General features: G+C 41.2%; 1 protein-coding gene across 4 annotated transcripts in view; it reads left to right on the top strand.

Moving 5' to 3' along the window:
- STAU2 (staufen double-stranded RNA binding protein 2) overlaps nucleotides 1-26,181 on the top strand; it is a 142,028-nt gene that overhangs the window by 42,924 nt on the left and 72,923 nt on the right. For all 4 annotated transcript variants that reach the window (XR_014222179.1, XM_082233818.1, XM_082233819.1 and 1 more), the window contains exons 9-12: nucleotides 1,417-1,554; nucleotides 5,505-5,636; nucleotides 8,446-8,506; nucleotides 23,346-23,653. Coding sequence is in view for 3 of the 4 variants with exons in the window: in XM_082233818.1 (XP_082089944.1) it covers nucleotides 1,417-1,554; nucleotides 5,505-5,636; nucleotides 8,446-8,506; nucleotides 23,346-23,653 (639 nt within the window). In the remaining variant the exon portion in view is untranslated. The remainder of the gene's footprint in view (nucleotides 1-1,416; nucleotides 1,555-5,504; nucleotides 5,637-8,445; nucleotides 8,507-23,345; nucleotides 23,654-26,181) is intronic.

The raw sequence follows: 26,181 nt of genomic DNA, 5'->3' as shown, positions 1-26,181 counted from the left end.
CACGGTGTCGGAAAAGTTTTGGAAAAGCTTCAAAAATCACCAAAAACCTCAAAAAAGGCTACCACACCGTGTTCTATGAGTTGCTCCTCGAAGTCAAGTCGCAACTGTATTAACGGTGTTAAGAAAAAAGAAACAAACTTGCAAAAAATGCGAGACGTTTTCGTCTTGCGAAGCAAGCCCATAGGGAAATTCGTCTTGCGAAGCAGCTCAAAAACTGCAAAACCCTTTCGTCTAGCGAGTTTTTCGTCTTGCGAGGCATTCGTCTTTCAGGGCACCACTGTAACAACTTTATCTTAGCTGACTTGCAGATCACTGCTGAAGTCTGTATGCAAACTTCATTCATACCTCACTTATAAATTCTTCCTTACTATTGTGGCATAAGACCCAAACACATATGGCATTAGATAAATTATTTTGTGCCTTAATCTCCCTGCACATGTTACTGCCAGTGCACACTTCCACACTATCAGGTTTGATAGCTATCTGCATCAAGCAAGCATTTACCTTACACTTAATTTATCATGGGGGATGCTTTATATAGGCTGTCTGGGGGTGGTGGGGCGAGTGTCAACCTATCTTTCGATCTTGTCTTGTTGTGTAATGTTAGGAAAGCTAATCTCTCTGACCTTTCTCCTTTCCTGTCTTTATAAGTGGTCCAGTAAAATTCACCAAGCTCACAGTATTGTTGCAAGGACTGAAATGGACAAAACCCTTCAGAAGGGTGGGTTCCCTAAGTAGCTTCTATATTCTGTATAAATTGGAATTATGTCTGAGGTAAACTCAAGGAGCAAGAATGCCTTGGTGCAAATCTGGGAGGTTTTATTGAGTTTGGAAAGCTGAAATGAAAAATATTCTGGGAAAGGCACTCCACAGTTCTTTGTGCAATGTAAGGCAGAGGTTAGGCAACTTTTCTGTTTTGTTTTTTAGTGAAAGGTGGTAGGATCAGAGAAGACATCTATTCAGGCACCCCAGGCCTCAAACTCTAGAGTGAGAGAGAGCCAGATAGTGCCTGAAACATTGTGCTGTGCAAACTGTCAAACCTTGGTTTCTAAAACTGGCTTGTTTAGACAAACAATAGCTAATGCTGACCACAGTTTCCTGTTTGAATGAAAAAGGAAGCTGCCATTAACAGGAAATGAAAGCAAAAACTTCTGAACTCCTCCTTGCAGTATGCATATGAGAATGTTGTGGTTGTTTGAAAAAAGTTATTATACAGGTATAGTTTATTGTGCATAAGCAAGATGGGTGGATGCCACTTGTTTTCATATGATGACACCTGTAGAGATGTGTTCAGGAGTTCTCAACGGATGTAAACTGTTGGAAGTGGAATGGGTGAGAACGCACCTTCGCAAAGGAACATACTTTATAACTGTCTTCAGAACAAAGCCTGTTTCATTTATTCCTCTCTCTTTTTAGACTGGACCAGAATATGGTCAAGGAATGAATCCCATTAGCCGTCTGGCTCAGATTCAACAAGCCAAAAGGGAAAAGGAACCAGAGTATCTTCTTATTTCAGAAAGGGGAATGCCTCGTCGCCGAGAGTTTGTTATGCAGGTGCCTCAAATTGTGTTCAGATTGGTGCTTTTTGCTCTACTTATTTTACTCTGACAAAAGAAGAAGAAAAAAGATTAACACAAGTATAATATTTCACATGTTTTAAATAATCATTTAAAACTTTTTTTGTCATTCTCTGTTCAACTTTTCTTGCCATAGAAGCAAGCTAATGAGAGGAACAGTGCTGTCATTTATTTTTTTCTCTGTGTTTAACTAGCTATGCCTGCCAAAAGGATGCATTTTTAACACACAAACCTACATGTAAAATATACATCAGTACAAGTATCCAAATGTTTCCAAATGTTTGAAACCACTGGTTATCAGATTTGGGGAGCCCATGGGCACATATGGAATTCTGAGAATGTGGTGTGGGCATCACTCACAAAATGGTTGCCCCGGGGTGTGTCATAGCATAAACGGCTGCCACATCTAAAAGAGCAGAAAAAGATGCAGAACCACAAATTGTGCATATATGGAAAGCTTTAATAAAACAACGTTGGAAACATAAACAGCCAAACATACTCCAAGAATCTCTGTTTCCAAACATTGCTAAGTCTGGTCTGTTGTGTTGCCTGTTGCTGGTGACATGTTGCAAATTAGAAGAAACACATACATAAATATTCCTGAATTCATTTGTTGCATTAATATAAACGTATAGTCACAAGTAAAAAGATGCATTCAGTGCTGGCTGGCTAGTAATCATACTCTTGTTATTATTTGCTTAAATATTGTTTATCCCACTCTTCAGTCAAAAAAGACTCCCAGAATGTCAGTACAGATCATTAAAACAAAGCCAGTCCCTGTTCAGACTTACACTCTGAAAAGACTGGACATAAAAGGATAATGGATTTGGATGGAGGAGGAAATAAGCAAATGCATTTACAAGTTCTTCATTACAAAAATATCAAACTCAGAATGGGAAAGAACAACTCACTAGAGACAACTCATCAGAGAAGTGGTGGAAAACACGGCACCAGACTAGTGTGATGATTGAGGCTGAACATTATCTGCAGTGTGCAGAAAAGACTCAGCAAGCAGTTTATTGTTTCAAGTCCAGGGAAAAGTGAATCAGTCAATACTGTAAAGCTAACCCCCCCAACAGTCATAAAATTGACAACACACCCTAAACGATCTCAAAACTTCAAGAGTTGTAGAACTGAGAGAGATCATTTGATGAGGTGGGATTAAAGCCCCTTGCAAAAGAGCTCTTTGAAGCAGCACTTCTTTTATTAGGCAGGGAGAGGAGAAAGGAGCCTGCACTGTATAATGCAAGTTTCTTTGTTCTCTCCCCCACTTCCTACTGACATGCTTACTTAAAAGAGAGGCACAGAGCTACTTCAAAGGGCACTTTTGCAAAGGGCTTTAAGACAGTCCTTCCTATTCCATTTGATCCTCCATTTACAAGCATCCCTCTCCAACATCAGGGATGGCAAGGAGAAGTGTGGGAAGGCTCACAAAGCATAGGTCTGGCGATGCTCTTTGGACTGTAGTTCCCATACTTGGGAATCCCACTCACAAGTGATTTTACAGGTGGGCAGGACAACCCACAACAATGTGATGTCAGTATTAAGGATCTAGCGTCTGGAGCCAAAAAGGTTCCCGGCCCTGTTGTATGGCTAAAACTGGTCAGATGGTTTGTTGCAGGGGGACGGGGGGAGGGCTGTGATGAAAATTGCCTTGGCTTATCATATAAGCATAGCTGTCAACCGTCCCTTATTTGGCGGGAAAGTCCCTTATCCCAGCGCTGTGTCCCGCTGCTGTCCCTTATTGATGATGTCCCTTAAATTTCCCAGGTTTCAAAGGAAGCAGCTCCTGTCCCTCCCTCCCTGCTGGCCAGGGAGGAGGGAGGCTCCAACTGTGTTGCTTGGCTGCGGTGCTCACCCAATAAGGTGTCTAAGAACGACGGGGGTGGGAGCTTGCATGCCTTGTGCCAGTGAAATTGGCTGCGTTGCCTGGGGACTCGTCTTTGCTCAGCGCTTCCCAGCAGAGAGGTGATGGTGGTTTTCCTTGCTGCACTGCCTTTGCCGGGTTGCTGTGCTGTGGGAACCACCACTTGAGGCTTTGTTTGGCTGCTAGCTGGGCTTTCTGCCTTTGGCTCTGAGGGGCTCAGAAGTTGAACATACCTGCGCTCTGAAAATCCCTTATTTTGGCTGCTGGTCCCTTATTTTCGAGGCTGCAGGTCCCTTATTTTCAAATCTGTAAGTTGACAGCTATGCATATAAGCCACCATTACTGGGCAGCAAAGGATGGGTGCAAGTCCAACTCTCATCTTTCTCCAGTGCAGTGCTGACTGCAGTTGGGAGAGGGGCATCCCTAGCCATAATCAATCTAGAATATAGGAGGAAAGGAGGAAAGCTGTTATCTGTCTGTCCCACTTGCAGTCTCTCTCTCTCTCTCTCTCTCTCTCTCACACACACACACACACACACACGAAAGCTGGTCATGAAAAAGAGAAAGGATGTTGGATACTGACAATTTTATAGACATATTACACATTATGCCTTCTCTTTGAAGGGACATTAGTTAGAATACGCTCCCATCAAAGTTTTGCATTTTCAGGTCTTGCTGATTTCAATGGGAGAATTAAGCTTGTGTTTGAAACTCCTATGAAAAGCAACAAAGTTGTTTGACTGTAGTTTGATCCTGCCTGTTTCTTTTAGTTGAGATGTTTCTACTGGTTGTAAATAAACTTTGTAACCCAAGACACATGATACTGTTTTTGAAATTTTCATGCTAAAATCATATCACATTAGACAGAGACAGAGTCCCACAAGATTTATTATGGCCTTCACAAACTTATCAAAGTAAATTGTCTTTTGTATAAAGTGCCTAAACCATGTTTTCATTTGTTCTAATTGAATGTGGAAATAAAGTATCTAGAGATAATATGTTCATTTTTATCTGTCACACAAAGAGCAAGTTTAGATGTGATGAAATGGATCCAATTACTTATGCTGACCGTTAGATAAACAGAAGAAAACCTCTGATGACATTAGTTGGTGTTCTGTTCCCAAAGTTAATTTCAGCAAGCTTTTTCTTTGTAGTCAGACCTTTAATCCTTGATAGAGGTTACAATAATACCTAAACCAGCTTTACAGGTCTGAGAAAGAACAGTTCATGCATCATGCAATTAATTTTCACTTCATTGTAGTTTTCTAATTTTATTTTATTTTTAAACCAAAACATTTCATTTGTAGCATAATTGTACATGTCTGTTCGGGAATAAACCCCTTTATGTTCAATGGGACTTTCCCCCAAATAAGTGTCTATTGAATTGCAGCCTTAATCTCAGTTCACTTTCTTTAGAACTTCCTACCTGCACAGGTCTGACAAAGCCTGAGCCTCAGCATATTTCAGAAACACTGCAAAACGTTTGCAGTGAAATAAACATTTAGTTGCAAGGAATGCACAGAGAGTGCTTTTAATGATTTGATAGATAGCAGATTTTGTTTTGTTTTGTGAATACATAATTTATATCAGCCCTGTTATTTCCTTCAACTAAGCAGAAAGCGTACAGGATTGCATTTGTAGTGTTTTGAGGAAAGACTTATTTTCTACAAAAACAAATTCTGTATGATGCAGCTGAAATCCAAAATTATGAAATTATGTAAGTGTGATCAAACACATTTCCCAAGAAATAAGCTTTCAAATTGTACAGTTATACAGTACATTTCCTCTCATTTTATCTTCATAGCAACCCTATGAAATATGCTAGGTTGAGAGAAAGTGACTCCTGAAAGTCACCAGTTAGTTTTGTGACTAAGAATTTGAACTCGGATTTCTCTTATTCACAAGTTCAGTACAAAAGTACTACAAGAACTTCAAATACATGTTTGTCTCTTAAGACACTCACAAACTTCAGAAGTGCTTCTGTGCATAAGTATATTCCTACTCTTACTTTCCAAGATCAATGTTATAATGATTAACACCTTTTTGTTCTGTTTTACTAGGTCAAGGTAGGAAACGAGATTACAACAGGTACAGGCCCAAACAAGAAGATAGCAAAAAGGAATGCAGCTGAAGCAATCTTGCTACAGCTTGGCTATAAAGCCTCATCTCCACTTCAAGAACAGATGGAAAAGGTAAGAATTATACCTGATACAGGAGAGGGATATCTTCACGCTCCCTCAGCACATAGTTCTTCTAAGCTCTTAGACAGGGATGGGGAACCTGTGGCCCTCCAGATGTTGGGCTCCACCTCCACAGCTGGCATGGGAGTCAGAGATGGTGAGAGTTGTAGTCCAGCAATATCTAGAAGGCCACAGGTCCCCATCCCTGACCTAAGACTTTAAATATATTCAATCTCATTGCTGTGGGTAGATGTGTTCCCAGTTTGCTGTACCTAGATTTAGCTTTCTGTTGCAGTGGTTCATAAGAGACAGCATCATAAGAAAAAACCCAAAAGCAAAGCAAAGAGGCAGGATCTCAAGAAGGTTTTTTTAAAAAGTTAACCACATGACATAGTCCTTGTAAAATACTCAGTAGAGCAGAACTTTCCAAACTGTGTGTCGCATCACATTAGTGTGTCATCAGCTGCAGTGTGTAGGGGTGTCGCGCAAACACTCCCTGTGCTCCTCCCAAGGCTGGAAAGGGATTTGCTTAACCTTCGGTTTGCTAGTAAATCTGAATTATTGTGTCACAAAATGATTCAGGTGTAAAAAGTGTGTCACCGACATGAAAAATTTGGACAGCTCTGCATTAGAGTGAAGCGTTGATTAGGTGTCTTCTGTGGAGAAATCCTGGGGCTCTGAAGATCCTTAGGATAAGTGGTTTGAGGATGGAGGCTCTCAACATCATTTTGAAGCCTTGCCTCTCTTGGTTTTTAGTGCTTCCTGGCAAGGGGAGATGCTTCTTCACCTGATGTCAGTTGTTTGATAAGTAGGCAGTCCTGCCCACCTGTCAAAATGGCCTGTGCAGCTTGGGAATCTTAGTATCTGACCACTAACTGGAAATTTTTCCCTGCCCGTGGTCTGCCTGAAAGCAGGTTTCAGACGTAATTGTGATGAATTGAACCTAGGATCTTCTGCATGAAAAGTGTGTGCTCTACCACAGAGTACAACCCTTTCCCCATGCAATGCCTGTATCCATCTAAATCCTTATTCCAAGCACATTCAGACACGGTTCTAAACTAAAACCTTTCCATGGTGTAATATATGGGATTTTGCCAAGAGCTGCTACTGAAGGATAATAAAACTAGTCCTCAAACATCTTGTGGTAGATCAAATTGTGATCCCACACCCCTGAGCAAATTCGTTATAGTAACAAAATGAGTTCCTTTCAAGTAGAGCTGTTGCCTTGTTAAAGAATTAATAATTGATTAAGCAATTTATTACATTTGCATATGAAAATTGCATATGAGTAAAAATATTTTTTTCTAAAGAAAGGAACCTATGCTTGTTTTCAGACAGTGCATGCATGCATCTTGGCAGGCATCACAGAAGAAAAGGCATTCATTGCAATTTGAGAGACAAGGGGTAACACCTCTTAAGATGGTGCTTGCCGTGTGTAGTTCTTATAAACATTTGTATTAAATGCTATCCAGTTTAATCATGGACACCTTTTTGATCAACTGAAAGCTTTTAAATAAATTTATCTAACCAAGAAAATCTACAGTGCTTGGGGTTTCTTAGATTAAGGGGGAAACAGCCATTAAGAGGAGACATGAAAATCTTGCATGGCATTGAATAAGTGGATACAGAATACTTTTTTTTCTCCTTCTGGGAGAAAAAACTGGGAGCCATCCAGTGAAACAGATTGACAGGAAATTCCAGAGAGTGCGTAATTAAATTATGGAATTTGTGGTAACAACATGTGGTGATGGCCCCTAGCTTAGATGACTTTAGAAGGGGATTCAACAAACACGTGGAAGAAGAATCAGTCAGTGGCTACTAGTCATGATGACTGTATTATCAGCTTCAGATTTAGAAGCAGTATGGGCACCCATAACTACTTGTTGCAAAGGAACAATGTTGCTGAGTATCTGTTCCCAGGGCGTATGGGGTGTTAGGAGAGGGGTGGTATCTCTGGTGCTCCTTCTGGGGTAGGTTCCCCAACTTTGGTTCCCAGTCTGTGGCTCCCAGAAGCTGTCAGTATGAAATAGCAGCCACATCATGGTGAGTTAGGGACTTCCCCTGCATGAGAAGGCAGGCTTGGGCAGATTGAGTGGACGAGAATAGTAGGTTCAAGAGTCAAGAACTGGTTTCTGCCAGTGCTGTAGAGGGAAGTGAGGGGCAGGTGATGCTCTTCAACCTGGGAAGGTAACCCATGTAGGAAAAGGAAAACCTCCACTGCCTTGAGGAGGAGAAAAGCCTAAAGAGCAAACCCTGCACAAATCCAGAGTGGAGTCCCTAAGACAGTTGGATGGCACCTTGTACGCCTCCTTCTGGCAAGTCCTGCAGCCCAGCTGGTGCCAGATGTATTGCTCTGCTTTCTTTTGGATCACGCCAGCAAGGCCGAGAGGCAGGTCTTGTCATCTGTGCATCCCAGGACCTCGGTACACACTGCCCAGGCTTGCGCCGCAGGGAGGTCACTTCTGTGCTAATGCAGAGGTTTGACTTCAGACCCAGAGGTGTATCCTGTTGTCTCTTGAGACAGATGGATGCTAACAACATCCTGTTGCTAGATGGCAAAAACAGGAGACAGTTTCGTGTCGTATTTGTGGGCTTCTCAGAGACATCTGTTGGTCATTGTGGAAAATAGGGTGCTGCACAAGATGGATATTTGGTTTAATCCAGCAGGACTCTACTGATTTTCTTATCGATAAAACAGTGCAGCAGAACTTTCTTAACATCCTACCCCTGCTGACAAATTTCTATGTATACTGAAATGTTATTTCACAGTATTTATGCTTTATATCATGCAGTCATTTTTGTTCTTGTTTATCTTTGTCAGCCAGGTGACATCAAGGGGTGGAATGGCCAAAATGTTGAATATCCTGAATCAGCAAATAACAGTAAGTGACATTTCTATATTCATTCATTTTTAATATTCTCTCACCTTCTGCTCCGCATTAAACTACCATTTTAAAATTATTATAGATAATGTTAGTTTATCCAGGACATTTTTTCTGGTACAGTATATGTCTTTTTTTAAGGTTTATAGTCTTGTGAAGAAAGATGGTAGCCTATGTTGTGCTTGTGAAATGATACATCACAATATTTTTCTTTTCTATTTTGCAATGCGTACGTTGCCTAATACTTTATTTATTCCCCCCTCCCACTTTTTAGTCTTTGGCTAGCAATCTGAACATGAGCTTATGTTTGAAGGGTAAAAGACTGGGACAAAATTTCAGATATTGTAGAGATATCAGTTATGCTTGTTCCATAAGGTTGGTTTTGTTGATGTTTTTATGTTGTCCTTCTGCTCTTGATGGTTGGCATCTGAGAAGTGGAAATCTATAAAGGCTTGACTTCTAAAGATTCCCAGAGCATATGTAAAACCATAGAGACCATTAATGAAGTTCTCTTGCCAGTTTCAAAGGTTGTGTGAGTAGACCTAATCATCCGACTGAGTCTAAGAACTCTTGGCTTGGGAAAATGTCCTGAAGCATTTGTAATTTCTTCCCAATGCATTCATTTTGAGATACACAAATTTTAAACGATTCTCTAGAGGCCATGGTTTTTAAAAACAGATGATCTTTGGTCCTATGGAAAAACATGGCTTAAACTAAAATTTAGGTGAACAGATATTTAACGTTCTTAGAGCAAATCCACATCATACATTTAAAGTACCCCCAATGCATGCTTAAAGCATGTGACTTCTCCCCAAGAATCCAGGTAACTCTGGTTTGTTAAGAGTGCTGGGAACTGTATCTCTGCAACTACAATTCCCAGGTATTTGCCCCTAGTCCATCTTCTTCTCCCAAGAATGTTACTCTGTCCTCAAACTTGCCATAATTTCCTCTAATCTTATAATGAAGCTTCTTCCGGCTTCTCTCAAATTCCTGTCATCATTGTTTCACCTTCTGCTTGCCTTTCCTCATTTTTGTGGTTCCCTTTGGCCCTCCTGAACATTTACTGCTTCACACATTTCATCCAGCTGTCTTTCCTGATGCACATCACTGACAATCTCTGAGACACTGGCAAAGAAGTAAAAACAAAAACCCTAACTCTTAAGCTTAAAAAGTACCTTGGAAATTTATGTTTCTGATCCAGTTCATCTTGTGTTAATAGTAGCTGAAAAGACTATAGTTAGTTTCTGATATAAGAGTTCCTGATACACCTGAGCCCCACCCATCTCAAAACAGGACACCGGGTAATCCAGTTGAAGCTGGCTTTATGGGTGTGAAAGACCAGTTTTAATGGATCTGGAGAATATAGATTAGTACATGTCTGTGCAGATTAAGGCCAGGCTTGTGTGTGTGTGTAACAGCTGCTTCTTAAGCAGAATTCACCCCATTACATTTTAACATGCTTAACTTGTTCATGTCAATATTGAATTTAAATTTTGGCTAAATAAACCATATATGGCCTTTAAAACTGGGGTGGTTGTGGTGGTGTTTTGCTTGTTACTATGTTATGCATGTTCACATTTTGATATTGTAAACTGCCCTGTGGTCCTCAGATGAAGGGCGGTACAGGAATTTAATAAATAAAATAAATAATAATTAATAATAATAATAATAATAATAATTTATTATTTGTACCCCGCCCATCTGGCTGGGTTTCCCCAGCCACTCTGGGCGGCTTCCACAGAAACCAAAAACACTAAAATATCATACATTAAAAGCTTCCCTGAATAGGGCCGCCTTAAGATGTCTTCTGAATGTCAGGTAGTTGTCCATCACCTTGACATCCAATGGGAGGGCATTCCACAGGGCGGGCGCCACCACCGAAAAGGCCCTCTGCCTGGTTCCCTGTAGCTTCACTTCTCGTAATGAGGGAACCGCCAGAAGGCCCTCGGCACTGGACCTCAGTGTCCGGGCAGAACGATGGGGGTGGAGACGCTCCTTCAGGTATACTGGGCCGAAGCCGTTTAGGGCTTTAAAGGTCAACACCAGCACTTTGAATTGTGCTCGGAAACGTACTGGGAGCCAATGTAGGTCTTTCAAGACCGGTGTTATATGGTCTCGGCGGCCGCTCCCAGTCACCAGTCTAGCTGCCGCATTCTGGATTAGCTGTAGTTTCCGAGTCACCTTCAAAGGTAGCCCCACGTAGAGCGCATTGCAGTAGTCCAAGCGGGAGATAACCAGAGCATGCACCACTCTGGCCAGACAGTCCGCGGGCAGGTAGGGTCTCAGCCTGCGTACCAGGTGGAGTTGGTAGACAGCTGCCCTGGATACAGAATTGACCTGCGCCTCCATGGACAGCTGTGAGTCCAAAATGACTCCCAGGCTACGCACCTGGTCCTTCAGGGGCACAGTTACCCTATTCAGGACCAGGGAGTCCTCCACACCAGCCCGCCCCCTGTCTCCCAAAAACAGTACTTCTGTCTTGTCAGGATTCAACTTCAATCCATTAGCCGCCATCCATCCTCCAACCGCCTCCAGGCACTCACACAGGACCTTCACCGCCTTTACTGGTTCTGATTTGAAAGAAAGGTAGAGCTGGGTATCATCTGCATATTGATGGACACCCAGTCCAAACCCCCTGATGATCTCTCCCAGCGGCTTCATATAGATGTTAAAAAGCATGGGGGAGAGGACGGAACCCTGAGGCACCCCACAAGTGAGGGCCCAAGGGTCTGAACACTCATCCCCCACCACCACTTTCTGAACACGGCCCAGGAGGAAGGAGCGAAACCACTGTATAACAGTGCCCCCAGCTCCCAACCCCTCTAGACGGTCCAGAAGGATGTTATGGTCGATTGTATCAAAGGCCGCTGAGAGATCCAGCAGAACTAGGAAACAACTCTCACCTTTGTCCCTAGCTCGCCGGAGATCATTAACCAGTGCGACCAAGGCAGTTTCAGTCCCATGATGAGGCCTGAACCCTGATTGGAAGGGATCCAAATGGTCTGCATCCTCCAGGCGTGCCTGGAGTTGTTCAGCAACCACACGCTCAATCACCTTGCCCAAGAATGGAAGATTTGAGACTGGGCGATAGTTGGCCATACTGGCCGGGTCTAAAGATGGTTTTTTAAGAAGCGGTTTAATGACCGCCTCTTTCAGCGGATCTGGGAATGTTCCCTCACAGAGGGAAGCATTCACCACCCCGCAGAGCCCATCGCCCAGCCCTTCCCGGCTTGCTTTTATTAGCCAGGATGGGCAAGGATCAAGGAGACAGGTGGTTGGTTTCACGCGTCCAAGCAGCCTGTCCACATCCTCGGGGGTAACGGATTGAAATTGATTCCATGCAACTTGACCAGACAGGGCTCTGGCACTCTCGCGCCCCGGCCCTGCTCCCACGGTGGTGTCTAGCTCCTTCCGAATATGAGTGATTTTATCTGAAAAAAACTTTGCAAAATCGTTGCAGGAGATCTTGGGGTCTTTACAAGGCCCCGGTGGTAAAGGTGGTTCCGTTAAATTGCGGACCACCTGAAAGAGTCTCCTGCTACTATTTTCTGCAGATGCAATAGAGGCGGTGAAGAAAGTCTTCTTCGCCGTCGCTATCGCCACTTGGTAGGCTCGACGTTGAGCTCTAACCTGTGTCCGGTCAGATTCGGAGTGAGTTTTCTGCCACCGACGCTCTAGCCGTTTATATAACATCTAACAATATTTTAAAAGCACTGTATATTTTTCATCATTATAGATCAGAACACTTGTCAAAGCACAATTTTGTTGAAATATAGGAGATGGGTGGTTAGATAGATTTAACCCCACAAAAGCCAACTGCAATATCTAGGGTGACTGTTGAGTATTGAGAGTGTTGTGATTGGTGCCAGAACTCCAAGAAGGCCTTTTCTGAACCAAGAAAAAAAATGACTATGCCATAGAATGTATCTGTTGGCCGTAGAAAAGATGGATGCCCAGGGTGGAACTACATACTACCTCAGAGGAAAACAGTGGTGTCTCTCAGGAATGAGTGTATTTACCAAATTATGAACGTGAAGGGGGCATTTTTAAGGGTGGATTGGTAGGAAATAGGGGGGTGGTTGACACCCCCCCTTGGCAACTACTCCTTGATTCTCCTTGGCAACTACTCCCTCACACACACACACACCCCAAGTAATTTTTCCTACCTGCTGGCATTATTTCTGGTCTTAGAATCAGAATTGTAACAAAACATGGCCAAAAGGGAGAGATTGTGTGTGCTGAGGAAAGGTAGGATTAAGCACCCCCCCATCATCTACTCATACATATCCTCACAGGTCCACCTTAGTGTTATGAATCAAACACAAGTTGGGAATCCCTTTGTTTGTCTCATACTATGTAGACCTGCTCTCAGGGAACCTAGGATCTGTATTCCTTTAGGCATTCTATGCTGATAATAAAGAGTCCCTATGTGTGTGTGTGTGTCTGAATCTGTAGCTTTTAGGATCCCTAGCTTTTAGTCAATCCAAACAAAAGCACTTATGGCATTTATAAAAAACAAACATACATGACACTCTTCTTGGGTGTTGGTCTAACCACAGAGTTTAGACTGGCTGGAACAACCAGTCTGTCACAATAAGAGAAGCTTGGAACTGTGGGCTTGTACCTGTCAGTCCCCTACTGCATTCTTGCAGAAGTTTTACATGAAATTTCCAGCTGTAGTGAGTCCAGGTTCAGTGCCTCCAACTCTGACACCGTTTCCCCCCCTGGCCCTGCTCTTGTGCCCCTATCACAAAAAATAAAACAGGTTAAGCTTCCAAACAGTTGACTCTCAAAGAAATTGCCATAGTAGTATAATATGTAGGAAGATAAAATGGTCCTCAGAATATCTTTTAAGGATCTCTAGTTCCAATAACCTGTTTTGGTAGGTCAGTTAGAATTATACATGTTTTGTATTGCGAGAGCTTCAGTAGAGTAAAGCCCATCTGCAAGAAGTATCAGTCATCCATGGAAATGAAACCTTCCCATTTTCAAACTGAAAGCTAATTTGGAAAGGTAACTACCATTTTCTGTAGCTTTTCTAATGTTTAAAATGTGTTTTTGCTAAAGTAGCGTTTCCATGCTGTATAGATCTTCAAAGACTCTTTATAACATGGAAGTCCTAGTTAACCTTCCAGTTCTGACAGGGAACTTTTTAAATAAAAAAATCACTTGATAATTTACAGTGCAATCCTGAACATAGAATCTCTCTCTCATATTCTCTCATAGGTAGGTAGGTAGGTAGGTAGGTAGGTCTGCTCAACTGCTGAACAGCTCTTACTGTCAGAAAGTTTTTCCGAATGTTTAGTTGGAATCTCCTTTCTTGCAACTGCCATTGGTTCAGGTCCTACCCTCTAGAGCAGGAGAAAACAAACATGCTCCCTCCTCCATGTGACAACCCTTAAGATATTTGAAGATGGCTATCATATCTGTTCTCAGGCTTCTCTTTTCCAGGCTAAACATACCCAGCTCCTTCAAGCGTTCCTCATAAGGCTTAGTTTCCAGACCCTTGTTTGTCTTGGTTGCCCTCCTCTGACTACACTCAGTTTTCCCTTGCCTCTGTATCCTGAAACCCAAGAGAACATGATCACTTCCTCCCAAGTTTCTGAGCACTTCCACTCCATCAATCAGTTCCTCCCTGTTGGTGAGGACCAGGTCCAAGATAGATGACCCCCTTGTTGGTTCTTCCATCTTCTGGGAAATGAAATTGTCAGCAATGCAATGGAGGAATTTCTCAGACCTTACACTCTTGGCAGAGTTGGAATCCCAACAGATATCAGGGAAGTTGAAGTCCCCCATGATTACTATTTCTCTCCTTTTTGAATGTTTGGTAATGTCTAAACAGAACTGAGTCCTGTTGAATTGAATGGTTTTATGCCTAGGTGAGTGGGGTTAGGATTGCAACTTTAGGGTCAAATAGTCATGGCAGCCCATTCAAAAAAGGAAAAACAAAAAATCAAAACCCAGAATAAAACAGTTTAGCTCTGGTTATAACACAATCAGTGTTCAAAATAATCTTTCTTCAAGGTCATGTGACTTCTAAAAGTACATCAGATAGAACTTAAAATTGAAAACAACATTAGAACATAGTTAATCAGAATCATGGTTTAAACAAGTTCTTCTTAATATACATCAGGATTAAATTCAGTCTACATCTGAAATGTTCATGTGAAAATCCAAAACCATGGAAAACCTTTTATTTGAAAACACTTGTTTTTCTTCCCTAACTCATTTATTACTTTGGACTTTTGCATGAAATCAGGAACTTTGTTCCTTAGGAGTCCATCTGCTCCTGCTGTTTGTTCACCATCTGAAATCATAATCATCTGTTTGTGACACACTAATCATTTTCACAGTAACTAATTGTGATGTCACAAACAGATGATTATGATTTCAGGTGGTGAACAACCAGCAGGAACTAATGAACTCCCAAGGAACAAAGAAGAATAAGCATGGAGAAAAGCAGATATTCATGTCATAGGGTTTTCCCTCTTCCAAATCTAAGTTTGTCTGAATATAACAATTTATGTTTATTGGACAGTACCAGGTAAGAAGCCATGTCAAAACAATTTTAAGCACTGTTTACCAAAATCCCCTAGAAATATATTGTCAATATATGAGGGGAAATAATTTAATAAGAGTGTTAGAACATACACATTTACTTCATAGTTACTAATATTTTTTGATAAACCAAGTACATTAAGGCAGTTATTTATGAAATTTTGCATGCTCATAGGTTTTCATCTGAAATGAGAAACATACTTGTTTGACATTTATAGACCTTGTGTTTGAATAATTTTGTGAATTCTCTTTTGCACGTCTCCATATGTTTCTTTTGATCCAGGGACAGGGAATGTTAGTGGAGCCCTCCTGTGGCTAATTTAACACTTGTGAATTTTCTATGGATGATAATGAGTCACTTCAAGATTGAGTAAAATGTATTCCTTATGTTTGCTATATGAGAAAGTCAAATCTGATAGGCAGGGTGATACTTTTTTACAATTGTGTTTTGCTAGTTTATCTTGAGAGCTTTTTATTGTTTGCAAAGATTCAGTGGTTTTTCTTCTTTTGGTCTCTGAGGTCCCACAGTTGTGTTCTGCACTTGGGCAGAGCCATTTCCAAAACCTTCAAGAGCTTCAGCTAGGGAGTCTGCACTCTTGGCCCTGCCCCTCCCATCTAAGGGCAACAGAAAATTCTTCCACCCATGTTCTGATGGGTAGGATTGGTACATTCTTCTAAATGCATTGAGAACTGTATCTCTCAAAAAAATTCCTGCCTCTACGGGCCTTTGGAGCTTTATTTTCCTTGCCTTTCTATTAGCTAAGCCTTTATCCTTCTGATTTGTTTATTTCAAATGCATGTGATTAAAAAACATTTTTCTTTATGGCCCAGGTGCCTATAGTGCAGTGGTTGAGATAGTACATCTAGCATCTACCTTTGACCACAGTATCCTCTTAACTCTCTCAAGGGAACTTCCTCTCAATTGCCACAGTGCAGGACCAGTTCTTCTAGAAGTGGGATAGAGTCCTACATCACAATATCTGATACCTAAGCTTTTGAGTATAGAAAATACATCAACTTTGAAGGTGTCCCCAGATCTACTTCATGTGCATCGATAACTAGACACTCCTATGCATCTTTGTAGACTTGATTCTATTCCTTTGTTTCTATAAAACAATTTGGCTCTGTTTGTTGTCTGACATTCCAGATCTTGGAACATGTATTGTCTTTCAAACCAGAATGGCTATCTTCCTTTCTCATTTATGCCCAATTCCATGTCAGTCTCTACATATAATTCACAGATTTAAGGATATTGTATATTTTCTCATCCACACGCTAACCTTCTCTGGAAGATTCTGTTGAACCTGTGTCTTCCATTCATTTTGTCCTCCTGCATGGGCAAACTCTTCATACCTGCAACAGAAACAGGAAACCTGTGGCATTCCAGATGTTGTTGGACAGAGACGATGAGATTTGAAGGCTTCCTCTCTTGTCTTCAACCATATGTGACCTTCAGCTCCTTTCTAATAAGATGGCCTTTTTGGTTGTGACTATATCTATCAACAAGGTTAAGAAACTGGCTGCCTTGAATCATGATCCAACTTTCTTGTGCATCCTTTGACCAGACCTCAGCTTTCTACCTAAAGCTGTCTTTCATTTCAACTTGAACAAAGACATGAATGTTCCTTTTCTAGATTGATGGACCATAGTGAACCATAGTGAATCTGTCAGTTCTTAAAAGATTATTGCTACCACTTCTTTCTGTTACCATAAACTTGCATGCATCAGTTTTCTTCAGTTTTGTTTGCTAGCTTGTTCCCTTGGCTCCCACAGTTTTTGACGTAGTGTTGAGACATATCTTTATCAGCACAAGCTAGTTACGAATAGATACTACATTCTGCTGTATCTGTCATTTCACTGAGTCACCCATGCTGTTGGGTTTGCCCAGTTTTTGTGATGTTATACCTTTTGTGTCTGATGATGCAGATATTTTGTTAATGAAACAGCACCATCAAATATGTAATTTATAATACTTGCAGTAATTACCATTGCTGTCATTGACACTCCTAGAATTTCCACTTAAGGAACTGAATCCATTACCACTACACTTTTTGCCTCTTCTCTAAGATGTATAATTTAGTGTCTAAAAGATTTTTTTTTTTTAAAAAAGGCAACAGACTTAGCTTAGTGGATTTATTTCTTGCAGGTCACAAAGCCACAGTGCACTCAATCTTGATCTTCACCCTGCCTTATCCCAAAACCCTTAAAACCCAGATATTACAAAACAAAAAGACATGCCAGAGCCCTGTATAAGCCTCCATTCTGCTAAAGGAGAAGTACACACACAAAGGCTTACTGGATCAGAAACTGTAGTCCTCGGTTAGATGTGAACATTGGAATGTACATCTGAGTGCGGATACTACCTGTCAGCACTGTTTTCAGTAGAATGTCCATTTCTCATCTTCATTCTGATTAAGCAAGTCACACATAAATACTGGGGGAGGTGATAGTGTTAACCTGTCTTAAATAAATGCAGAAACACAACAGAAAATATTTGAGATGACAACATAATGTGAATCACTCTTCAAAACTCTTTGTAGAGTGCTGCTACCTGAACTCACTGCCCATTAAGTAAAAAATAGCAGAGCCATTGGTATTCCAGAAGAATTCAGTTGAGCAATGGCAGAGGTGTCGTGAAAAAAGCAGAATACATGTGAACTGCAGTTGAACCTGACTCTCCCACTCTTACTGTGTTGTCTACTCTTGGTAAAATAGCGACTGAACAGCCACTCTGTTTACCAGTACTGTTGTAGATGGCTGTTGTGATCACATTCTTGTGTTTTGCTGTTCCTTTTTTTCACAGATGTTTCTTGGAAATTCCAAAAGTGGTACTTGAAAACCATTCTCAAGAGTTTAAATTGCCTGGCATTTCGTGCAAACTGAATATGAGCATATAAGCACAATGTCTTCATGCTTGTATTTCTGCTCTTTTCTATTACTATTGAAAGGGTGCCTCAGAGTGTGTTTTCTGTGCCTTTTTGTGAAAATTAATTTATGATGGTACCAAAGGTACTGACAATTTGATTGTTATTACTGACTGAATAGAGAAATGCTTGGAATTATTTCATCACGACCCAGGTTAATAACAGCAATACAGTTCTTTATAAGAGTCCCCATGAGGCTGTTCAGAATATATTAAATATATACTAAACATACAGTGCATTATATCATATTGTCAAATCATGGTTTCATATTATGGGGATAATTAGAATAGACCTGAACTTCTTGTGCTACGATTTCTAAATCTTTCTATGTTCCTGAGAAACCATAGTTTGCTGTTGCATCTGAATGTGACAAGTTATGGTGGTATCCAGTGGTGTCACCCTACTGTTGGAAAGCGTCCATCAGTAGAATGGGGAGGGGTGGGATTACATCTTCCTCTGCAGGTCCCCAATCTGCTCCAAAGCCTTGGATGCCCTCTGGAGCAGATTTAGGGGGACTGTCGGAAGCTTGTAGGAAAGAGAGGAAATTACTGGAAATTGTTTCCCTCTTAACACAGATGTCTTCCATCAGTAGATTAACACCATTGGTTACAACCCTATGGTTTGAGCAAATCATGAGTTTTAGTTGAAATCAGGATCACAAACCAGAATCTAGCATTCCTGCCAAGAGCCAGAAAGAAGCTTATTAATTTTGGAGTGTGGGGAGACGAAGGAAGGGAAATGTGTGAGTCCAAAACTCTGTTCTATCTGACTGCACAAATTGTGTACACGTCTTGAGAAATACGTTTTGGATTTCTGTAGTTGATATGTTCCAAGACTTTTAGTCAAACTCTGAAAGAGATTGTAAAGTCAGAGATTGTGTAATTTCTGACCATTTTCTTAATAACAGCAACTTGCTAACCTACCACATGGTAGGTGTTTTTGAAGACTACTGTTCTATGAATACTGGGGGGGGGGGGGTAGTCACTAATGGTCCTATAAAAGCAGACCATTCTGAGACACAGACGATGACAGCACAGTCTCTGTACTTCTCCTTGGTTGAGGCTCATAAGTAACTTTCCATCCTCTTTCTGTTGTGGCGAGACTATAACTTAGTATGGTTGCATACAGGTTGCATTTTGTTTTCTTTTTTCTTTCTGTAAATGGCTAGCAGAACTGTTAAGCAAACATTTTAATGGTTTTTAAAAATGGATTAGACAGATTCATGGAGGAGAGGTCTGTCAGTGGTTGTTAATTTTGAATTGGTACTTCACTTTATAAGAAAGTAATCTTCTGAATACCAGATGCTGGGAACAATTAGGAATAGCTGCCACCCTTGTGTCCTGTTGCTTGTGAGTTTCCAGTAGTATCTGGCTAGCAGTTCTTGGAAACTGAATGGTGGACTAGAGCAGGACTTCCTTGATAGCGCCATGAATGAGCTTGATCACATTCAATACTCATATTGATAGTTAATTGCATTTTATTGATTCTTTTATTTATTACATTGTATTGCAATTTGAATAATAATAATATTATTATTCAAATTGTAATACAATAAAACACAATAGTATAAGAAATAAAAGAAGCAATTAAAATGCAATTAAAAACCACTGGACTAGTGGAATATTGTTCTAAACCAGCAAGGCAATCCTCAAGCAGTTTTTGAAACAAAAGATTGCGTTTGAGACTACTGTTTCAAGAAAACCTCTCTAGAGTTTTTAAATAATGAGTGATTACCACTGTCTTTCCAGTCTGCATATTTTTCTAATATAATTGTATACAGACCTTCATACATATGTATCTATTTACTTTCTTAAATGGGGGGGGGGGGTTGATAGTTGCTCCGCTGAGAGACCAGCTTCATTTGGCTCATTTCTTTGCTGACCTATTTCCATTCTAACTGGTCATTAGAACTGCTACCTTTAGTTTGGTTGTTTTCATTTTCCTGCCTTTTTCAGACTGTGTTGTGTCTTTTATATTACAAGCCTATGTGCAAAGCCTGTCTTTTTAAAATTGATCTTATGTAAGCTACTCTGGGACGCGGGTGGCGCTGTGGGTTAAACCACAGAGCCTAGGACTTGCCAATCAGAAGGTCAGCAGTTCGAATCCCTGCGACGGGGTGAGCTCCCGTTGCTCGGTCTCTGCTCCTGCCAACCTAGCAGTCCGGAAGCACGTCAAAGTGCAAGTAGATAAATAGGTACCGCTCCGGCGGAAAGGTAAACGGCGTTTTCGTGCGCTGCTCTGGTTTGCCAGAAGTGGCTTAGTCATGCTGGCCACATGACCCGGAAGCTGTACACCGGCTCCTTCAACCAGTAAAGCGAGATGAGCGCCACAACCCCAGAGTCGGTCACGACTAGACCTAATGGTCAGGGGTCCCTTTACCTTTACCTTTAAGCCACTCTGGGAGCCTTTTTGACTGAGGAGCAGGTTAAAAATGTTTTAAATAAATAAACATGTCACAAAGCATTTTACCTACACAAGTTGTATTCATTGTTATGGAAATAAACCAATTACAGTCATACCTTGGTGACTGTAGTCACCAAGTGACTGTAGTAACTTGAATATTTTGGCTCTTGAATGCCGCAAACCTGGAAGTGAGTGTTCGGTTTGCGAACGTTTTTTGGAAGCCGAACGTCTGACGCGGCTTCTGCGGCTTCTGATTGAGGGGAGGAAGCTCCTGCAGCCAATCAGAAGCTGCGCCTTGGTTTTCAAATGTTTTTGGAAGTTGAACGGACTTCCAGAACAGATTCCTTTCGAGAACCAAGGTAACACGCTACTAGGATTTTTTCTTCTTGTTGTGTGTTTTGTTTAGTAAAAGTTAAATGCTTTTAATATAGCCACTAAAAGAAAACTTTAGTATTTTAATTTTTTTAAAGGAGGCTTTAATGTTACAGGTCAATGAAAACTCAGTGGCTGCAGGCACTTCCTATTGTTCCCCATGTGTGGGGAAAGGTTGAGTCAATCTATAAGTGCTCCTCAAACTTTCTGTAACATTTTTAATTCTAATCTAGAAGAAGTAAGATACTATTCATGTAGTACTCTGTGTCACAGACATAATCCTCCTATTTAATATTAAAATTGATATATAGTTATACACAGTTTGCTATTTATGATCAGAAGCCAGTATGTTTGAAAAAGAAATAACCAGGAAGTTGAAAGGTTTTTCTTAATCAGCAACTTAAGTATTGCAAAGCTATAATGTAATGCATTAACTGGTCTTTAAAAGAAAGTTTAAAAGTAACTATCTAGAATTGATAGTTTCTGCAGTGAAACCCCTATTTTGTTCCCTTTATAGTAGTGGAAATACAGGAAAATGTTATTATATGCTGTTACTTAAAACATGAGATTATTTTTATAAATATTGTTGGTAGTAGATGGGAATGGCAGAAACCTCAAAGGAGTATTGTGTGACATAATTTGTTGACGTGTATAGTGCTTCCAAATCCTCAAAACAAAAGGTGTTACATAAGTGGAAAGTCCTTGTCATTATTGCTAATTGAATGATGTTATTACAGTAATGTGGATACAGTTGAAAAACATATGGTATATTATGCGGGAGAGTTTTTTATTCATCCTATGCTCCATATTAGTTGTTTTAACATTTAAAAAGATTAGTAATCTGGACGAATTCCCGACTATTGTTCCAGACAGCAGTTAGATATTTGGGTGGATCATGTAAAAACACTGAAAAGGCTGAGAGAGCATGTGAAATGTTTGTTTGAAGTGATATTACATCAGTGGACTAGACATCTGTACTTTTTGATGTGGTTTGAAAAGGTTTATAGTATTGTACTGGAATTTTAAATGGGTTTTCTTTCACCATATTACTTCTGTTATTATTTCTGAACAAATACATGTATTTTGTTCATGTCCTGCTATTTAAAATGTTGCATCTGTATATATCTGAAGTGCTTTTATGGAGACTGGACTTGCATTAGGCCACATTCAAAGGAAACGTGAGCCCTTCACCATCTGTATTGCCATTGTCCCTTGATTTTCTCTGCAAATATGCCAGCAGAAATCATATATCTATTATTTCCCACTGTATTTCACCATCTCGGTTACAAAAGTTGGGTGTTTTTCTGATTGCCATGGTGGGACAGAAGGAGCAAGGCACAGATTTCAGGCATTTATTAAAGTGATGTAATTATAATTATTATTATTATTATTATTATTATTATTATTATTATTATTATTATTTATACATACCCCGCCCATCTGGCTGGGTTTCCCCAGCCACTCTGGGCAGCTTCCAACAAAACACTAAATACACTAGCCTATTAAACATTAAAAGCTTCCCTAAACAGGGCTGCCTTCAGATGTCTTCTAAAAGTTTGGTAGTTATTTTTCTCTTTGACATCTGGTGGGAGGGCGTTCCACAGGGAAGGTGCCACTACCAAGAAGGCCCTCTGCCTGGTTCCTTGTAACTTTGCTTCTCTCAGTGAGGGAACCGCCAGAAGGCCCTCGGCGCTGGACCTCAGTGTCCGGGCAGAACGATGAAGGTGTAGACGCTCCTTCAGGTATACTGGACCGAGGCCGTTTAGGGCTTTAAAGGTCAGCATATTTAATATGTTGTGCCCTGAAGATTCTTAAACTGAATCAGATCACTTCATCTAGCCCAGTATTGTTTCCTTTGACTGGCAGCTCTCACAAGATCTCAGGAAGAGGTCTTTCTCAGCCCTGCTCTCTGATATCATTTTAACTGAAGAAGTGAAGTACTGAACACAGAACCTTTGCAGAAAAACCTGTGCTATGCCAGTGAGCTATGGGCCACCAAAGGTTGGGTGGAACATTGAACCCCAAAATCATCGATCCTAACCTTGTTGCATTTGTATGTTGAGCCTGAATGAGCCCAAGTATAGTGTCTGATGTACAGTCTTCCTTCCCTTTTGAGGTTAATCCACCAGCTTTATTTTAAAGCAGGATGCCTGGTTCAAATATAACTCTAAGCCAGGACTCAGGAAAAAGGAAATCAAAGCTGTGGGGAAATCTCCCAACAACCATGTGGGAAGGTGGGAGGCTGAAGGCTGATGTTTTGTTTGGGGTTGTTCAGGTTTGGCATTATGTGTGAATGTGGCCTCATATCTACTGCCCTGCACTGAAAATATGGCATAATAATATTATTATGCATTTTTGGAAGATGGCTAAGATTTAAGTGTATCTTCCACATAGAGAAGCAAGAAACAGATGCCACGATATCATCACTGATGATGATTGACAATGATGAGACTTGTGAGGATGAAACTGATGGTTTCAATAAGAGGTATCTGAAAGTAGAATGTGTTTACTGGCAATGTTCTGTTTGGTAATATTTAAACAATTACAGGTAGAGTAAAAAGGGTCTTTGTTCTTGTTTTCAGCACCAAAGGGAATACTCCATCTCTCTCCTGATGTTTATCAAGAAATGGAAGCGAGCCGCAACAAAGCATCCCCTGGTACCCCTGTAAACTATTTGTCCTCCAAGGAAATGAGCCAAGCATCTAGTTGTTTCTTCAGCACATCTCCTGCCACTAATAATACAGCTACAATTGCCAGGGAACTGCTCATGAACGGAACATCTCCCACTGCTGAAGCTATAGGACTGAAAGGAATGTCAGTCACTGCCCCTTGTTCTACGGTGCAACCTTCAAAGCAACTGGAATATCTGGCAAGGATCCAAGGCTTTCAGGTATGAGTGGACTTGAATAAAAGACATTATCTGCATTATCTGCAGAATTACTTTAGCTTATTTATTTATTTAGAAGATTTAGAGTTGTAAGAATGTCAAATGATCCTGTATATATTCCAATGATTTTGTTACTGTCTTGTCTGTTGCCGCTTGGAACTTGATTTCCATTGGGATGGGGGGAAGTAACGCATGTAGTGCTCCTACATAATCATGCACAGCATGGACGGAAGAATATATAATGGTTTGGTGTTAATTTAAATACTGTCCTGTGACAAAAGGCCACGGGTTTTAATGTATTTTTAATCTTTGTTGGAAGCCGCCCAGAGTGGCTGGGGAAACTCAGCCAGATGGGCGGGGTATAAATAATAATTTTATTATTATTATTATTATTATTATTACTATTATTGACAGCAGGAGCTTAAATAACAATTGTTGTGATACAACTTGTAATAAAATGCATTCCTCAAAATATTTAGAAATTACTTCAGTCACAGTTGCCCTCCTCACAAATCCTGGTAGAAGAGGTGTGTCTTCACCTGTTTCATAAAGGAAAACAACAATGTCACTAGGCACACCTTGGTGATGAGGGTATTCTACAGACATGGAGCCACCATTGAAAAGGCCCTTCCATGGACCCCAGCACTACATATGTCGTCCTGTGCAGGGACCACTAGTTCAGGTATCATCCATTGATTTCACAGGATGGGCAGATGGATATCTGAGAAGGCATTCTTCTCGCTTATATACCTCGGACCTAGCCATTCAGGTCTTTAAAGTGTAAGCATCTTGACTTGGGCTGGAAGACAAAATGACAACCAGTCAACTTGTTTTTAAATGTGGGTTTTATGTACTAGGCCTGCTACTCCTACAAGCACATTTTGCATTAATTGCAATTTCTGGAGCATCTTCAAGGACAGCCTGATGTAGAACACGTTACAGTTGTCCACCTTGGAGGTTGTCAGAACATGAGTGACCATAGCCATGGTATCCTTATTGAAGAATGGCTGCAGCTGGTGCATCAGCTGAAGCAAGGCATAGGTACTTCTTATCCACCCAGGCTACTTGGGCCTGAAGTGACAGTGATGGTTCAAGGAGCACCCCCAAACTAAACAACTTGAAGGCAGGTGCAACCTGGTCAAAAACAAGCCATTCCTACAACTTCTGTATATGGAACCAACTTCTCACAGCACTTTCCATCAGAAGTCACCCAGTGCTATTCTCTGGAGCCACCCTTGGAAATAAGAGCAGAACCACGGAAAAACACTGCACCCCATCTCCTCAGGGAGTCAAAGAAGATACCACAGTAAGTGGTATTGAAAGCGCTGAAAAGCCAATAAATTTCAGCAGGGTCACACTCCCCTGCCCTTCTTCCAATGAAGATCATCAGCTAGGACAACCAAGGCCATTTCTACCCCCACCAGGCCTAGACACAGATCCAAGCATGCCTGAAGCTGCCCCATCATCTTTTCAAGTACCTTATTTTTCGCCCTATAGGACACACTTTTTCCCCTCCAAAAATGAAGGGGAAATGTGTGTGTGTCCTATGGGGCGAATGCAGGCTTTCGCTGAAGCCTGGAGAGCGAGAGGCATCGGTGCGCACCGACCCCTCTCGCTCTCCAGGCTTCAGGAAGCTATCCGCAAGCCTTGCAAGCCCGGCGGGAGTTCCCGCGGGCTCACAAGGCTTGCGGGCAGCAGCCTGCAGCCCCGGCGAGTGTCCGCAAGCCTTGCGCGCCCGGCAGGAGGTCCCGCCGAGCGTGCGAGGCTTGGGGCGGCAGCCTGTCGCCCGAAGCACGGGGAGCCCTTCAGAGGGTGCCCTGTGCTTCGGGCAGGTGTGCGCAAGGCTTGGGGCGGCAGCCACGGTGGGGGGGGGAATAATTTTTTTTTATTCATTTCCCCCCCAAAAGAACGAGGTGCGTCCTATGGGCCGGTGCGCCCTATAGGACGAAAAATACGGTACCTAACCCAGAAGGGGAATGTATACTATTAGTTAAATATTTCCATCATAAGAAGTATTGGCATGTACCTAACTAGCCCCTTTTATTTCAAAAATGTGTTTGCTTGTGCAGCAGGGATTCTTTTATTTTTCTAACCAACCTAAAGCTGCTTTTTAACCTTTGAGGTGGTGGTGAATAATTAAAAGTGGCTCCTGATGTGTTCTGGCGGACGGTTTGATGTTTGCAAAAAGAAAAGAGAACCCGTTTAAAACCAAAGGAAGGAAATCAGATCTTGCACTTGCTAACACTCACATTATAGCTTCTTTTTTTAAAAAAACAACAATAGTTATATACTTTCAGGCTTTCTTGGCGCTAGGAAAGAGAAACATTGAAAGCTTGCCCTGAGTCGCCGTGCCAGTTAGAGGTGGATATCTTGTGTCCCTCAGTTCATCTGCATATAGTAGGATCAGACAAATCTTGATGAAAGGAAATTCAATCCTCAAAAGTTTTCATTATCTCTTACATCTTTCTTTCACATCTTGTTGATTTGCTTTCAGTGCTTTATTTTCATTAGAGAAAACACAATTTATAGTA

Source organism: Podarcis vaucheri (assembly GCF_965113315.1).
Source record: "Podarcis vaucheri genome assembly, chromosome: 8".
In the NCBI taxonomy this organism is placed as follows: Eukaryota; Metazoa; Chordata; class Lepidosauria; order Squamata; family Lacertidae; genus Podarcis; species Podarcis vaucheri.
Note: the sequence above shows the minus strand (reverse complement) of the source record. Positions and strands in the feature narration are given on the sequence as shown.